The sequence below is a fragment of the Thamnophis sirtalis genome, unplaced genomic scaffold (assembly GCF_051295495.1).
Source record: "Thamnophis sirtalis isolate CommonGarterSnake01/CBP01778 unplaced genomic scaffold, rThaSir2_p1.2 scaffold_3, whole genome shotgun sequence".
Lineage (NCBI taxonomy): Eukaryota > Metazoa > Chordata > Lepidosauria > Squamata > Natricidae > Thamnophis > Thamnophis sirtalis.
Genome location: NW_028261383.1, coordinates 33,618,904 through 33,634,729, shown reverse-complemented (window position 1 = coordinate 33,634,729; position 15,826 = coordinate 33,618,904). Strand labels below are relative to the sequence as shown.

Genomic DNA, 15,826 nt, shown 5'->3' with positions numbered 1-15,826 from the left:
ATTCTTGGATGGACAGTCTAGCCGCGCTTATTTTATTTTCTACTGCTCTTGAAGGGTGGCCACTCTGCGCTTCCGAGCTTGTCTCTCCAGGAAATCAATTGTGCATTCTTTCTGAAGCTGCACGTGGAGTTACATTTAGAAGCCGGCGAATGCTTTTAAATGGGCAGGGGGCAAAGGTATTATTATGATCTTTATTACCGATTATATCGATTGTGATTATGATTCGAGCGTTTGGACTTTAAGATGCAATCACCAGCTCCTCCACTCTACATTACACTTAAGATTGCAGGATATAAACTGCATGAAAAATTAAATTGCTCGATTTTTCTCATCTCAAAGAGACCCTAGTGAGAAGCAGCATTGTTCTTCTCAAAAACTTAGGCGCAACCTTTCTTCGTGTGTCTCTTACTCCAGACTTGGACGGGAATTGGGTTCCAATCCCCATTATTCTCAGCCTGTGCAGCCACATTAATGTGCTGGCCAGAAATGACGCGGTTCGTCATCCAACCCACCGAAGCGCTTCCAAACCGGAGAAAAATTGAAGTAGATGCAACTATTGTTCTGCAGAAGTAGACCATCTGCTTCTTTTGGTGACTGGGACTGCGAAATGCCAAGGCGCAAACCCCTTTTGGTCACGTTGATGAGAAACTTCATCCAGAGGCGAAGTAGCCTCTCGATGAAGAGCATTTTTATTTTTCTGCGGAAGAGTCAAGCGGCGTTTGAGCAAGTTTGGTATATCGAGAAAAGAGGGAAATGTATGACTCTGGAATTGTGGTTGAATTTCAGCTTATATTAGTCGGCCAGTGACGATCCATCATTTGGGAACATTTATCTTTGTTTCTGCATTAAATTATATGGCAAAATGTACAGTATTAACAGTTTCTGAAAAGTAAGACAGATCCACGTTAAACTAGCCAGGACTAAACATTTTGGAATATTTTTTTGAAAAATGGCTAACAGAGTTCATTTAACTGCATTGTATACAGTAATTGTTCCACTATTTACTCCAGTTTTCTCTCCTCTTTCTGGGTTTAAAGTTATACGGAAAGAGATCAGTCCCTATTTATTTGACAAAGAAGCAGACCCAAAATAATAATTTTAATATTAGAGCTGATCATGAATGATTGATTAGGGAAAGGGGCCTTTCCATGTAAGATGGGGGAAAAAACATCAGCAAAAGAAGATCAGATATTTCAAGTGGCCCTCAAAAGATTCTATTCTTAAGGTAGGGGGTGAGTAATTATTCTGGGATCACCGTTTGATTTTTATGATCATGTGTATGTGTTTTTTTCCTATAGAGCCTCTGTTTTACTTTGTAATTATGGAACAAGGAGGTTCCTGCTTTGAATCAGAACTTGATTTTTGTCCTGAGTGTGGTACTGTCCTGCCCCTGCCAGGTATCCAGGATAAGGTGATATGTCCCTGTTGCTCTTTCAACATTGATGTGAAAGGTAAGTTCTGTTTTATAAGTATATATTTTACAGGAGGATTTAAATTCATAGGTCCCAAATTTTAAACATACTTTTCAGTGCTCTTTTATTAGAAGAAAATGGTAATTACTTCTATCTTTCCCATTTGAGTTCAGTCATTTAATACTGTTGGAAGAAATATCTGGGTCCAGTTCCAAGCCAAGAGAAAGGCACTGGAAATAAAAAAAGGAAAGAAAGGTTCCCTTTGTTGATGAAGCAGAACTACCAACTACATGTGATTCTGGGACAGCTGACAAAATTGACTTTAGAGTGGTGGGTTTTATACCTTCTGGATTCCTATGGGGGTTGTCTCTATAGGCAAAAGGGGAAATGCAAATCCTAGGTGTTTAAGTTAATTTTGTCAACCTTTGACTTGATTGTGCTGCTTATCTGAAGTTTCTGACTGACCCTGTCTTTCTGAATGGATTACCAAATTTGCATTTCTAGAAACTGGCCTCCTCAGTTTCTGCTTGGGGCAGGGAAACTGGGCAGCTGGTTTTTTCCCATTTCTCCTTTAGGGGAAATATTTTATCCTGACTTTTTAATATTCCCCAAAATATTGCATACTTCTGTGGGTGGAAGGGGGGCTTCCCACAATATTTCTGCACTTGAAGCAATGAATAGAATCTCAGTTTAATGTACTATTAGGGGGTGGGGTTTCTTTACTGTAATGAATATCCATTTAAGTTGGAAATTATTCGTTTTCTGTTCAAATATGGAAATACAGTCTTTATTCTGAGTCCTTAATTGCTTAATTTTTCAAAACAGCAGAAGAGATTAAAGTACATCGTTTATAACTAGGGTATGTTATTTCATAAAGAACATCTTTGAAAACAAAAAAAAAGATACTAAAAGTGGTACCCTTGATTTAGAAAAGTAGTTGTCAGAGAGAAGTTGTAATTTAATCCCTTTCCTGACATGTTAAAGTTGTTGGAAACAACAAAGCTTTAGTGATCATGTATTCCACTCTAAATTGTGAGAATATAAGGAACATTAGATGAAATATAAAACCAGTTTGGTATAGAGGCTAAGGCACCAGCCTAGAAATCGGGAGGCTGTGAGTTCTAGTCCTGCCTTAGGCATGATGCCATCTTGGTGACCTTAGTCCAGTCCCTTTTTATCAGCCTTAGGGAAGAAGACAAAGGCAACACACATCGGAAACCTTGCCTTGGAAAATTGCAGAGACTTGTCTAGGCAATTGCCAGGAGTCAACATTGACTTAAAAGCACAAAAATAAAAAAGAAGAAATCGACAAGGTTGAATTAATGAGCACTTTAATTATTCTTTGTACATTTTTTTCCTTTGCATAGATTTTGAAAAGAGAGTCATCCGTACATCTGTCACATTCAACAAGATAGATTCCTCTTCCTTGACTGCCGAAGAAGGAAAAGAAGTTAAGGGTCCACTGGTGAGTGAATAAGAAGACTATTTATTGGTTCCATTAAGCATCGTACGCATGATGGTGTCAATAGGCAAATAATGTAAATTATATAATTTGTGACAGTTTGCTTTATTTGCATAATTATGTCACCCTTGCATATGACATCTGGGTCATCCTGTGGTGACATGGGAAATAACAGACACCACTGTGCCCCCATCAAACATTTCAAATAGGGTTTGACTATATTTTCTGGAAACAATTTTAGAAATATTCAGTCAATCTGGAATAGCTGCAGAGGGGAAAATGAACACAAGGGTAGAAATGAATTCCTTTACAGAGAAGTCAAGTCAGCTTGGCACGTTTACCCTTGAGGAAAGACTAATATTTTTCTTAGATTTTTAAAAGCTGCATGCAGAAGGTTTACCCAAGATATAAGCTTGTATAAGGTCACGTTCAGAGGGATGGGGTGGCTCAGTGGCTAAGATGCTGAGCTTGTCGATGGGCAGTTTGGCAGTTCAAATCCTTAGCGCTGCGTAACGGGGTGAGCTCCCATTACTTAGCTCAGCTTCTGCCAACCTAGCAGTTCAAAAGCATATCAAGATGGCCACATGACCATGGAGACGGCTTCGGACAGCGCTGGGTTTGAAATGACGAAAAGCACTGTCCCCTAGAGTCAGGAATGACTAGCACATATGTGTGAGGGGAACCTTTAAGTGGATTTGCAGCCTGTAATCCTAGCCAAAGGATTTACGGGAATAAGTCCTCAATTGTACCTTAAGGATTCTGCTGTACCAGCATCAGAAGGTTTACTGAACGCTTATTTTGTTCATTTCAATCTTTTCAGATTGACAGAAAATGTCCTCAGTGTGGGCATGAGGGCATGGCCTACCATACTCGACAGATGAGATCTGCAGATGAAGGGCAGACGGTTTTCTACACCTGCATCCAATGCAAGTAAGAGCTTGTATATTGCCCCTCTCCGTCTGCTTATGATGACTTGATGTTTTACGTTAGGTCTTATTTGTGTTGTCCCAGTTGTATTGTTTGCTTGTTACAGGACTCAACATTAAATGTAAGGATTATCCCTTAAGACCGCAAACAATTTAGGATTTATGTATTTGACTATTTTTATTCAGAGATTGTCTAAATCTATACAAATCTCTTCAGGAATATGAAACTTAAGTTTTCTGATTCACCAGTAGAAGCTGTGATTGTGGTCCTAAAGGCAGAGGTTTTTCTGTGGTAGCCTCATAACTGATGATACTCCGTGATGGGAATTTATCTGAGTTCCAGGAGGACTTTAAAAACTTAATTTAATTTACAAGTCATTTTAGCACATGTAGTCCTCACTTAATGACAGTAAAGCAGCCATAAAGCACAATGTCATGTGACCATGACCCTTAGTGATGGAAATTCTTGCACTCCTTGTTGCTCTTATTAAGTGAATCACTGCACGTTTTATAGTAGGGGCTTCAACAGGTTGCCATTTGCAACCTCTTGCTGGCTTCCCAGTTGACTATGCTTGTAGGAAGCCAGCAAAGAAGGTTGCAAATTGTGATCAGATGACCATGGGATGCTGTGATGTCATAATTTGAACTGAGCACCAAGACCCACATTTGCAGCACCATCATAGGAAGACTACATACACCGCAAGTAGGATAACTGATCATAACTACCACTCTTGTTCATCTCCAGTACTCATCTGAGTTCTTTTCAAAGATAAGTATTGAGGATACATTTGATGATGGCTCCAGATTTTTCTGCACAATAGGTCTCAGATGAGTCTTCATTCTCTTGCCTATTCTGCTTCTGAAATCATCTAACTTGTCAGGTTATTTAGATGATGTATAAAACAAGTGGGAGAGTTGTATAGATGTTACAACATTAATCACTGCCTGTAAAATGATTGTACATGAGTCATTAAATGATCCAGCATCAGCAATTCCATGGAACTACATAATACATCTCAAGAGTATTGACACCGTCTATTCTTTAAATCCTAGGTTCCAGGAGAAAGAAGATTCTTAATCATGTTTGCCAAAATGTATGGAAGACAGTACTTAAAAACTCCAAACGTGAAAGAGAATTATTTTTGGACTTTTTATGAAGAGACTGTAACATTCTTAGATGCTTTAGAAGCACCTTGTTTAAAATGGATGAGTGGCAGCTGATGACCAATTGCACAGTTCAAATGGAAATGGAAACAGCAAAAACAGGACTGGACAAATGGCCTTGTAGACTTCAAATCTCATTTTCCTCAACTGTTTTTATCAGTGAAAAACAGTAATCAAAACATGCTGAGTTGCAGGTTTCTCTTTATTGCTGCTGTTATGTATATTTATATCCCTATAAATTCATGTTTTTATTGAATTGTGCTGGTTCCTCCTGCTACTATAAGCTTCTGAGTTTTTTACAGGACAAAGGGCAAGAGAGATCTTCCACTCTCCTTTGAATATGTTATGGTTTTATTCACGCAGCTCTGAATTCTGTTTCAAAATGGAGTAAGAGGAGTCTGTGTGGGTGGTTGCTTAGCAATGCAATTGTATGATTATACTTCTATATTTTGCAAAAGGATCTGATTTTTCTGGTTCTTGGGGAAATTGACATGAGTGCATTAGCAAGTAAGTGATCATGATAGGAATAATTTTTAGTCTTTCTTGGGTTCCTTTTGGACCCGCCACCAGATATCATGAAGAAGCTATGCCAATTTTTGATTTTTGTTAATGTGGGTCTCAACACTGCCTCTCCTTCAAAGAGATGGAGCTGCTTCTATAGTTTTTAGATATTGTACTAACTATAGAGGAATAGAAGGCATTATTCAATCACTTTTGCCTTTATTGAGACTTTTCAGGCCATCTGCATCCTCCATACTCGATGTTTGATGTCCAATCTTTTAATATGATTTGAACCCACGGGCACTTTGTGACCTTTAAGTTAACTTAGCCTTGCTGTCAGTAGCCTAGAGGAAAGGTAATTTTATAGAAGCCATGCAATTAATACCTTCTCTTTTATATGCCTTCATATTAGCAAGTTTTCTGATTTGGGACAAATCCTGTTAAGCAGTTGAACACCCACCATCTAAGAACAATCTCAGTAACAACCAAACCTGTTGCATAGTGACTCCTACTGGTCAGTAGCTAACATAACATCAAAGCACCTTGAAGATTCGAAAATGGTGTGAAGAGGCTTTGCTGAAAGTTCATTGCAGTTGGATAGCGTAACTGATATGCAACCTTCACCTTTTGAATAGTTGTGGGTCCTTAGTACCTCATATCACGGTGCTGTCTTCTATCACTCTGTCTCTTAGATTTCCAAAATTTGAGTTCTTGATCGGATTCAATATGACAGAATACTGGGAACTGGCTTGAATATTGAAAAGTGGTAGGGTTATTTTATTCCAATTCTTCTCCAAGGCATGAACTTTATTCCAGTTCTTCTCCAAGGCATGGACTCATAGCACTCTAATTGGGAGGAAGGACAGAAGCATGCTCTTTGGTGGTGTTGCATAATTTAGTCGTTTGGGGAGGTGGGCATCATCTTTTCGACTCATGCACTGGAGTGAATGCAAAATACAGTTACTATCTCTGACTTCTTCCTAATATCTTAACTAGAGTTACCAGACTGATAAAGCAATTTCTTAGTGGACTCTTGAAAATGCCACTATAGTTTTACTTTTTTTTAAAGTTTGGACTAGTTAGTTGGGGAATAGTTGGAAATCATCTCAAATACAAGTCACAAATATTGTAGGAAGTGGGTGATTGTCTATTAATGGGGGAAAGTAGTTTGAATTCCAAGTCAGCAATTTGCCTATAACTACTGGCTTGAAGTATTGAAATATTGAAAACTCCAATGATAATGATGAAAAGAAAGTTGTCACTTATTCTGAGATAGGTATAAATATTATATAGTCGTGGTGATACTCTACACATCTAAATGAAAGGATCTTCTGTCAAGGATTGCCTGCATTTTGAGATTCCATAATTGCTTCACACCATCTTAGACAACACAGATCCTTAGTGCTGTATGGACAGATTGTCCCTAGCAAAAAGTGTTCCTTAGTGGACCCTTTGGAAATTTACTCTAATGCAAAAGGGATCGAATCAGAAACTAGCATCTTCGTCCTAAAGCATCTTTAGGCAGCCCTAGAGAAGCTAGTGCTTAAGGGGGCAGCTTTTATGTTTCCATAAACTGACAAATGAAATCCTTTCTTTTTTTTTAATCCAATTATGTCAGGTAAATATCAGGCTACAATGTGAGAATTTGAAATTCTTTGATACTTTTAGTTTTAGACTAATGATGAAGAATCCTCTTTAACATTTTAACCCTTTAATAAACATTATGAAGTAGGATTTGATGAGTCAGCATTTCTAAGGCTGGAACAGACATTTAAAAGGCTATAGGGTTCTTTGTCATCAAACTCCAGACAACGCTCTTTAACAGAACTCAGCTGTTCTAGTGTATTTATTCATCAAACAAAAATTACAAATTCAAACAAAATAAGAAAATAAAAATGTGACTCTTCATATGGAATGAGGTTCCCTGGAGTTGAGTTAGAATTAAAGCTGTGAAAGTTAATGGCTGCTACAGCTGAATCAGATAAAATACTCCAGACTTCCATAACTCTGTTATACAAAAACTAAGGTCAAAGCTTTGGGGCTGCCGTAAACAAAAATCCATGTTTCGTTGAATTCAAAACTAGGATTATTTCATGCTGATGATCATAGATCAACAGAGTGGAAGCAGGGGTGAAATTCAGCAAGTTCTGGAGAACCACTAGTGGAAATTTTGAGTAGTTCCAAGGACCGTCAACTGGCTGGCCCCAGAGTGGGGAGGGAATGGGGATTTTGCAGTATCCTTCCCCTGCCACGCAGGTAGCAAAAAAAAATTGAATTTCACCACCGGTTGGAAGGGATGTTGTAGGTCATCTAGTCCAACGCCCCCACTCCCCCAAAGAGAAGACTACACCATTTCTGACAGATGGCAGTCCATCATTTTCAGAACCAAGCCCCGCCAACACGAGCATAGGAAAGCCGAGGATAGCTGAAAAGAAACCTCCCGTCTCTTAACGCCCTCAGCCGGTCCTCCTGTTTGGGCGGGTGTGTGTGTGTGGACTAGATGACCTATAAGGTCCCTTCCAACTCTGTTAATCTCTTATCTAGGATTCCTTTTTCGCACACCGGAAGTGAGTCTGGAATCTCCACGGGGACCGGTTAAAACAACGCACAGGCACCGGAAGTAGGAAGTGGGAATCGACGGCCGCTCCCGCTGCCAGGGAGAGAGGCGGTGACTGCAGCGTGCGAGTTTGGGTGCTGCGGCTGAACAGGCGCCGGGAGCTCCGCCGAGAGTCCTGGAGCGGGAGGCTCCACGGATATTCTTCCCTCCCGCGCAAAGCAGCTCCATCCGTTGGCCGGACTCTCCGGGCATCTTTGCCGCAGCATGGCCGAGTCCACTTCTACCGCGGGAGCCACCACGACCGTCACCGAGACGGAGGTGATTGAGCCGGTGAGGAGAGCGGCGGGGGTGGGGAAGGCTATTGGGGTGGGGGGGGCGGAGGTGCAGCCGGCGCCATGGCAACCATGATGACGATGGAGGAGAGGGAGGAGCCCCGCCCGGGGAACCTCGGCGCCTGCGTTTGCCGTGGCAACCACGAAACGGGTCGGTGGGCTTCGGGGGCGGCGAGCAAGGCCACGATGGAAGAAGGGAAGGCTTGCGATCAATGGCTTTAAGTAGCGGAGGAGGGCAGGTCTTTTGTCAGGTAGCAGCGGTTGGCTCAGCTTGAAGGTCTTGGGTGGAAGAGCATCTGGGCAGCAGAAGAAGCCTTCGAGGGTGGCAGGGAGAGAGCGAAGCTGCTCCCCCCCCCCAACCCAATTCCTGGAAACGCCTGGGCTGCCGTGGGAATCGAGGCCCGGTCAATGTGGTCCATATGGGGACGGGAGCCCTGTCCAGAGTTTGAATCTTTTAATTGGGTTTGCTTTAAAAAACGGAGAAGAGCCTAATGCTGGGAAAGATTGAGGGCAGAAGAAAGGGACGACAGAGGATGAGGTGGCTGGATGGAGTCACCAAAGCAGTGAGCTTAAATGGGTGTGTGTATAGTAGAGGATAGGAAGGCCTGGAGGAACGTTGTCCATGGGGTTGCAATGGGTTGGACATGACTTCGCCACTAACAACAAAAAACGGAGCAGATTTGGAAATGGAAACTTCTGCTTCATAATATGAATTAGCTCTGGCAATAAGCCTGTAACAGAGATTCTCCAGGTGATAGTTGTCCCAGAGGGGTTTTTTTTTTCAGGAGGCAACTAGACTTTTTTTTTGTCTTTTGAAGGTGTTTCGCTTCTCATCCAAGGTGCGTCTTCAACTCTTGACAAGATAGTGGGGAATGGAAGGATTTATGTTCCTTGCAGACAGCTGGTCATTTGCATCCTTTTAGAGGGTCCTTGAACCTCTTGGAGGTTTATCTGTGTCCTCAAGGTCTCTACAGATTTTTAGAATACAGATACAGACTGAGAATCTCTACAGACTTTTAATTATACAATTTGGGATGAACACCCTTTGAATGGTGTGGGAGTAGGAATGGATTTCCAGAGGAAAAAATGCAGACTACAAGAATATTTGCACTACTCAGGTGACCCTGAGGACACAGATAAACCTCCAGGAGGCCTCAAGGACCCTCTAAAATAATGCAAATGACTTAGCTGTCTGGCAAGGAATATAATTCCTTCCATTCCCCACTATCCTGTCAGAGCTGAAGTAGCTTCTTGGATGGGATGAGAAGCAAACCATCTTCAAAAGAAAAAAAAACCTCAAGAAAGTCCAGTTGCCTCTTTAAAAAAAGCACCTTTGGGATAGCGCTAGCAATAGGACTTCTTTGATACCGCTTCACAGGGTTTTCCAGCCCTCTAAACAGTTTTAGAGTCAGCTTTTTGCCCCCCAGCCTTCTGGGTCCTTATTTTACCTACCTCTGAAGAAGCATGGTTTGAATGCTTCACAAGCTAAGAATGCATACGTGCTAAAGGCGTCCAAAATGAATCAGATTGATTTGAAGTTCTCTGATTCAGGGAACTATTTGATCAAATAGATGTTTGAATTTAGAAACAAATTTCATGATAAACTTAATTCAGAGATTCAGCTGAACCCCTTGTGAACTGAATCAGCCAAAAGGAGTATGTGTACAGGCCTATTGATCAGAAGCTTTGGTGTGATCCAGTAGTGTTGCTAGTGCAATTGAAATTATTTCAAGGATGCACATATTGGGGTTTTGTTGTTGTTTACATTTATCAACTGCCTTCAAAGACATTATTTATATGATGTTTACTTCTACCTTGGATATTGCAAGAGGCTGAGAGAATTTGACTCATGATCATTTAAACCACCTATAGTATTTTTTCAATTATAGATGGTCCTCAACTTACAACCGGTCGCTCATTGACCAAGTTACAACAGATCTACCTACAGTTATTTAGTAGTAAGATGACATTGGTTTTGTTGAAAACTAGCACTTCTTTTTTCTTTTCCTTTTCTTTCTTTTTCTTTTTCTTTTTTTTTTTTTTTTTGCAAAATTGTGCCCATAGCGAACCATTGGTTTGCTTAATAACCAGCAAAAAAGGGCAAAAAAGATTGTAAAATCAGGTTGGTCATGTGACAATTATGTGACCGACTCACCTTGCAACTTACAACCATGATGGGCAGGTTCCATTATGGTTATAAATCAAGGACTGCCTATGAAGCTCAAATGATAGGATATTTTTTTCAAAATTGTGGATGATTTTGTAGATTATTGATGAATAGATAGATACTATCAAGCATGTATATCATTTAAATTTTCTCTATATTAAGATACAGTATTTTGTTTTAGGAAGAAGGACTGTGATAAAATGTCCTGATGTGATTGTTAGTGGATATAATGTTGAAGTACCACATTGTATTGTTTCAGTGCTGCCCATTTAAATGTTTTTCTATTCGTGCTCTTCATAAAACCTAAGAGCTCAATCAATAGAATTCAATTAAGTCTTGGGTTCTCTACAGACAGCTCATATTTCTGCCCTAGAACCTGTTAAAATATAAACTCTAATAATTGTTTCAATGTATAATGAAATGTTTATTTCTTTCATCTCTTATGCAAGTTAATGGCATAAGTTATGGTGGTATAGGTAGGGTTTGATCAGAAAAGCAGCAGCAATTAAACTTTGAAGTTGCCCGCAGAACTATGGAGTTCTCTTTACTGGCAAAAATAAAGAGTTTCCCCCCCCCCCCCCCTCAGGTACAGCTATGTAGAAAATATTCCGCAGAATTGAAAATCAAGCTGTTGTATATTGAATGGAAAATTCTTTGATTATCTGTTTATCAAACCCTCTTCCCAGGAAAATCGTAGTCTCACTATCAAATTAAGAAAACGAAAACCATCCAAGAAGGTGGAATGGTCAAGTGACACAGTGGACAATGAACACTTGGGACGGAGATCTTCCAAATGTGAGCACTGCCCTTCTCTATCATTGTTTCTTAAAGTTCTTCCTCCTTACTTATATTTCTCCTGATGTGAGTGCATCATCCAGGGTGCACTACTTGAGGCCAACTCATTTTTTACATTTAGATTGTTGGCTTTAGGGTTACTCTCAAGTATTCTTAAAGGCCACATGACTCTTCTGTGGACTGGTCACCTTCTCTAGCAGACAATATCGAAATGTAAGCATAGGTAATGAAATCAAGTTCCACAGTGTACTGACAAACTAGTGGAAATAGGGGGTTCCTGGAAAAATAGGTGGAGTCCTGTATCATCATATATGTTAGCCCATCCTGGTCCTCTACTGGGAAGCCACTTGCTATCATGGACATGTTCCATGGTTGTTGTTTTTTATGTTTAGAATATCACCTTAAACTTCAGTTGGAAATGATAAGCTTTGGGGACACCAAGTTACTTATGACATTGTAGCCTGGAGAGGATACTAATTGCCTCAATTAACCATAGGTACTTAACAGTACTTACTGGAAATTGGATGAGAAGGCATCTTGTGATGATCACAGGAGGATAGAGATATTACTATAAGAATAAGTGAATTAACTGGAGAGATGCCATTTGTCCTATTTCTAATTACTCCCTGCGGGTCCCTGGCCAAATAAATGAGCAACAAGAAGAATTGCTACAGGAGTCAAGCCTGGTGTAGAGTCTCTACTTTTCCTTGGTGGCTTGGCTATAAAGAGGCTAAGAACTTGCTGTATCTCTTCCATCCCGGCATGAAACATGTGTCAGAAAAGTGAATTATTTGCTCCTGGCTGCTGATCTGATCCCTATAGATCAGGGGTCCCCAAACTTGGTAACTTTAAGACTTGTGGACTTCAACTCCCAGAATTCTGGAGTTGTCTGGAGAATTCTGGGAGTTGAAGTCCACAAGTCTTAAAGTTGCCAAGTTTGAGGACCGCTATAGATTCATCTGGGAGGGATAGAGAGAAATGTCCCGAGTTTGAAGAAAGTCTGCATAGGCCTTTCATTTTCCAAAAGTGGGAATTGCTGGTAGATAAAGTGAGCAAGTGACTCTTCCTTTGTCTCCTCTCCCATTGCTGTAATTGCAGTTGGATTGTTGTATTTCTGTGCTTATCTCTCTCGTGTTCTCTTCCTTCTTCACTGTCTGCCATTTCCTTCAATTCCTTACCTTCATGCATCCAATATTTCCACTTTGTATATTTAACTCATTTTTCATTTTATTAAACACTGTCCCATGCCATACTTTCCTCACTTTCCTCTGTGTTCACAATGTCTCTTTATTCTTCCTGTGTTCTCTTTTTTGGTTTGTTATTCCACCTTCTTTTTTATGTCCACAATGTATTTGCTTCTGAGTCCTTTTTATCTTACCTTCTTGCCATTCCTCCGCGCTTCTTCCCTTTCCTCAACACAGGCTGCTGCATCTACGAGAAGCCCCGGGCTTTTGATGAGAGCTCAACAGAGAGCGAGGATGAGAACGATGACGGCTGCGGCAATGCCCATTGCATCCGAGGCCACAAGAGAAGCCAGAGGGGGAAGGCACAGTCTAAAGCAGGAGATGCTGGACCAAAGGAGAACAACTCCAAGAAGGCGGAGCTACCTGATCAAAACCACGCTGGGGCCATGCAACACTGAACCATACTTGGCCATGGGGCAGAGAAGGAGCTCCTCAACTCTCCCCCAAAGGAGGACTGACACTGCCCCAACTGAGGCGAGGGATGAAAAGAAGGGAAGGCCTATACCTCCAGTTCTCAGCTGTCTTGTGCTGCCTTGACTGTGGGTAAGGGGGAGGGAGGGCACGCACACCCAGCTCCACGCCTGTCTTGTGTCAGTGCTGCTACTGTTGTCTCTATCCATCTGTGGCTGGTGAGTCTGTCTGATGCCACCCATCCTCACCCTACCCAACGAGGAATGTATTGACAGGACCTTCTTGGGTACTGTGGCTGATTCTCCCCCCACCCCCCTGCAACTTAATTAAATATTTGTTATCAGTGATGAATATGATGGGGAGTAGGTCTGCTTTGAGAAGAGCAGTGATGGAACTTCAGCCAAGATCTTTTCTCCTTCCCCTTGTCTTCCTCAGTATTTCTGGTTTCTTTCTTTATTACAGGTTCCTTTCCCATTGGTCCTTTTTTTTAGCTCTGTGTAAGAAACCTACAATCCACTGCTTGCATTCTTCTTGTGTGCTGAGCCTGCATCACTTTCATTGTCAGCTCCACTGCCTCCCACCTGCAGACTCACTCATGCAAAATCGCTCAACATAATGCTGCCTTAAAGATGCAGTCATCAGGTCTCTCCACTCTCTTAGGCTCCTAGTTCCTGGGAAAGGGTAGGTGTTGATGCCACCTCATCAATGATAACACGACAATCTCCATTTGTCTTCAGGTATCTTCTTGAAAGGACATTCCCCCCCGCCCCCGTGCTTTTTTTTTCTTATATAGACGTCTGTAAGAATTCTTAGTAGTGGGAACGAAAGGAATGGAGAGGGTACAAAGGACAGGGGAAGTGGTTGGAAACATTGGGAGTCTTACTGATTTGGGGTTGAGAGGAATTTGAAAGATGTAAAAGAGATGAATGTTGTATTCAAAGGCACAGGCTAATGTATGGACTAAAAAAAAAAGTTGGGCCCAGTCTGAAAACCTACAATTGATGAAATCCCCATGGTCACCTTGCACAATCCCTGTTATATTCCATTGCTTGGACAGAAATTCATATTAAATACGACCTTTCTTGAAACCACATGGGCTCCCCAGGAGCCTGAGGAATGGGACCTTCTGTTGCATTTGATTATTCTGGCTGCCTGTGGTTTGATGTGGGAGAAGAGACAATTGTACATTCTCAACATCTCTTTCCTGCGTGTGATTATTTGAGCACCCTGCTGATATAAAAAAAAATCACATTCCACAAAAAAATGTTCACAGCAGTGTAACCTTTTGGACAGATAAGCAGACATGAGCTCAATTTAGTGAGCCTTACAGCAGGCATGTTTCTTAGCCACCACGATGAACTACTTTTTTCAGAGATTAAAGTTGAAGGTGCATGATCATTCTCAGCGAAAACCTTTAAAATATTAGGAAGACAATCTTTCTCCTTAGTGTGACATTATCCCCGTTAATTTTTGCATCATTTATTTGCCGAAGTGGGTTCTTGGCTTAGGGAAGAAGTCTGTGCAGGAAAGTTTGGGTTTCAAAGAAGCCTCTTGTGTTTTGTGTTCTCAGCTAGATAAAATTTGGATTACAAAATAACAGAAGAAGGCTGGACCTCCTGGCATTTTGTGATAAACCTCATACCTAGCCACTATTTTTAGGCAAGTTGCATGGCACAATTTGGTAAATATTGTATACTTGGTTGAGCTTATGGACTTCATTATGTGCTCTTTGCTCCCCCCCACACACACAAACACATAATGCAAACTGTACAGATGTGTAAATCTGAGCAGGTTAGATAAGCTTCTATATTAGTATTACTTTTTTTTCCCCACCAAAGAAGTAAGATATGTATTTGCTCACAATCACCTGACATCACCTGTGCCTCCATGATCGGTATATTTAATAGCTAACATGTTGCAAAACAGAACGTTGGATTGGGAGAGTTCAGTGGGACTGGCCCAGCAAACATAAGAATTGCTGTATAAAATATGTTTACAGGAAAGCACATAATTAGGCAAAATGACTGGGAGGTCATTTAGGCCGTTTCTTGTTGGCCTTATTGGAAAATAGAATGTTCATATTTTTTAAAAGCATTAAAATATATAGCATAGATTCATACATTTGAACTAAAGCCTTGGCTTCCTGGATCCTTGCAGTAACCTAAGTGCGGGGCTGAATTTAAGCAACGCTACCATCTCAATATGCACTATATATAGAGTGTCAAATTTTGCATATGACTTATTTGTGTCAATTTTTCATACAGCAATTTAATTCTAGTTCATTCAATAAAAGTCATGCTTGGCAGATAAAACAAGCTGCCTGCATATTTCTGAGGGTGGCGGCCTTAACATTAAATATCTTAATAGAAATTACATGCATAGTATTGTAGGAAATTGGTGAGCATTAATATTAGGAGACCAGAAACTCAAAGAGGTTTTTCACCCTCTCAATTTGTAAGCCTTCTTACACTTTCCATTTCAACAATTAAGATTTTGCCTGAAACCCTGAGTTAGGATTGTTTCCATTTTAAAACATTCCTGAAATAGCTCTAATCTAAAGTACATTACCGTGAATGGCCAGCCAAAGTCACTGGTTATTTGAATAACCCATTGTTTTGATGATTTTGCTGCAACTCTCCCTGTTGCTGGGAATTGCTGGGTGTTGTAGTCCTAACATTTGGAAGGCCCCCTGTTTTGAAAAGCTATTCTAGACTGTCAAGCTCTTGCATCCTGAAGTGCTGAGCCTGTGCCAAAGTTAATGGTTTGAATACTTAAATTGTATGGATTTTGCTGGTTGGCATGTCAGATTTGTGTTCATTTGGGATGTTTGGAACTCTGGGAAAGCTGCCTTGAGC

At 40.8% G+C, this 15,826-nt stretch overlaps 2 protein-coding genes across 3 annotated transcripts; both read left to right on the top strand.

The window, feature by feature from the left end:
- POLR1H (RNA polymerase I subunit H) lies at positions 1 to 5,202 on the top strand. The gene is made up of 5 exons (XM_014068176.2): positions 1 to 176; positions 1,299 to 1,451; positions 2,780 to 2,877; positions 3,695 to 3,804; positions 4,854 to 5,202. Exons 2-5 carry the CDS (start codon positions 1,322 to 1,324, stop codon positions 4,876 to 4,878), a joined length of 363 nt encoding a protein of 120 aa, XP_013923651.1. The 5' UTR covers positions 1 to 176; positions 1,299 to 1,321; the 3' UTR covers positions 4,879 to 5,202.
- Positions 5,203 to 8,084: 2,882 nt separating this feature from the next.
- On the top strand, positions 8,085 to 13,322 carry PPP1R11 (protein phosphatase 1 regulatory inhibitor subunit 11). Of its 2 annotated transcripts, none has more exons than XM_014068180.2 (3): positions 8,085 to 8,352; positions 11,208 to 11,316; positions 12,738 to 13,322. In XM_014068180.2, the coding sequence occupies exons 1-3, from the start codon at positions 8,287 to 8,289 to the stop codon at positions 12,956 to 12,958; spliced, it is 396 nt and encodes a 131-aa protein (XP_013923655.1). In that variant the 5' UTR covers positions 8,085 to 8,286; the 3' UTR covers positions 12,959 to 13,322. The 2 variants fall into 2 exon arrangements, with proteins under 2 accessions (XP_013923655.1, XP_087564714.1); XM_087708588.1 differs by lacking the exon at positions 8,085 to 8,352 and adding an exon at positions 8,463 to 8,605.
- Positions 13,323 to 15,826: the final 2,504 nt, after the last annotated feature.

Bases quoted from the DNA above. Each gene is read 5' to 3' on its own strand.
- POLR1H (XM_014068176.2), top strand. From the start codon at position 1,322: ATGGAACAAGGAGGTTCCTGCTTTGAATCAGAACTTGATTTTTGTCCT. The intron at 1,452-2,779 runs GTAAGTTCTGTT...TCCTTTGCATAG, and splicing joins TTTCAACATTGATGTGAAAG to ATTTTGAAAAGAGAGTCATC. The intron at 3,805-4,853 runs GTAAGAGCTTGT...TTTAAATCCTAG, and splicing joins TACACCTGCATCCAATGCAA to GTTCCAGGAGAAAGAAGATT.
- PPP1R11 (XM_014068180.2), top strand. From the start codon at position 8,287: ATGGCCGAGTCCACTTCTACCGCGGGAGCCACCACGACCGTCACCGAG. The intron at 8,353-11,207 runs GTGAGGAGAGCG...CCCTCTTCCCAG, and splicing joins AGACGGAGGTGATTGAGCCG to GAAAATCGTAGTCTCACTAT. The intron at 11,317-12,737 runs GTGAGCACTGCC...TCCTCAACACAG, and splicing joins GGGACGGAGATCTTCCAAAT to GCTGCTGCATCTACGAGAAG.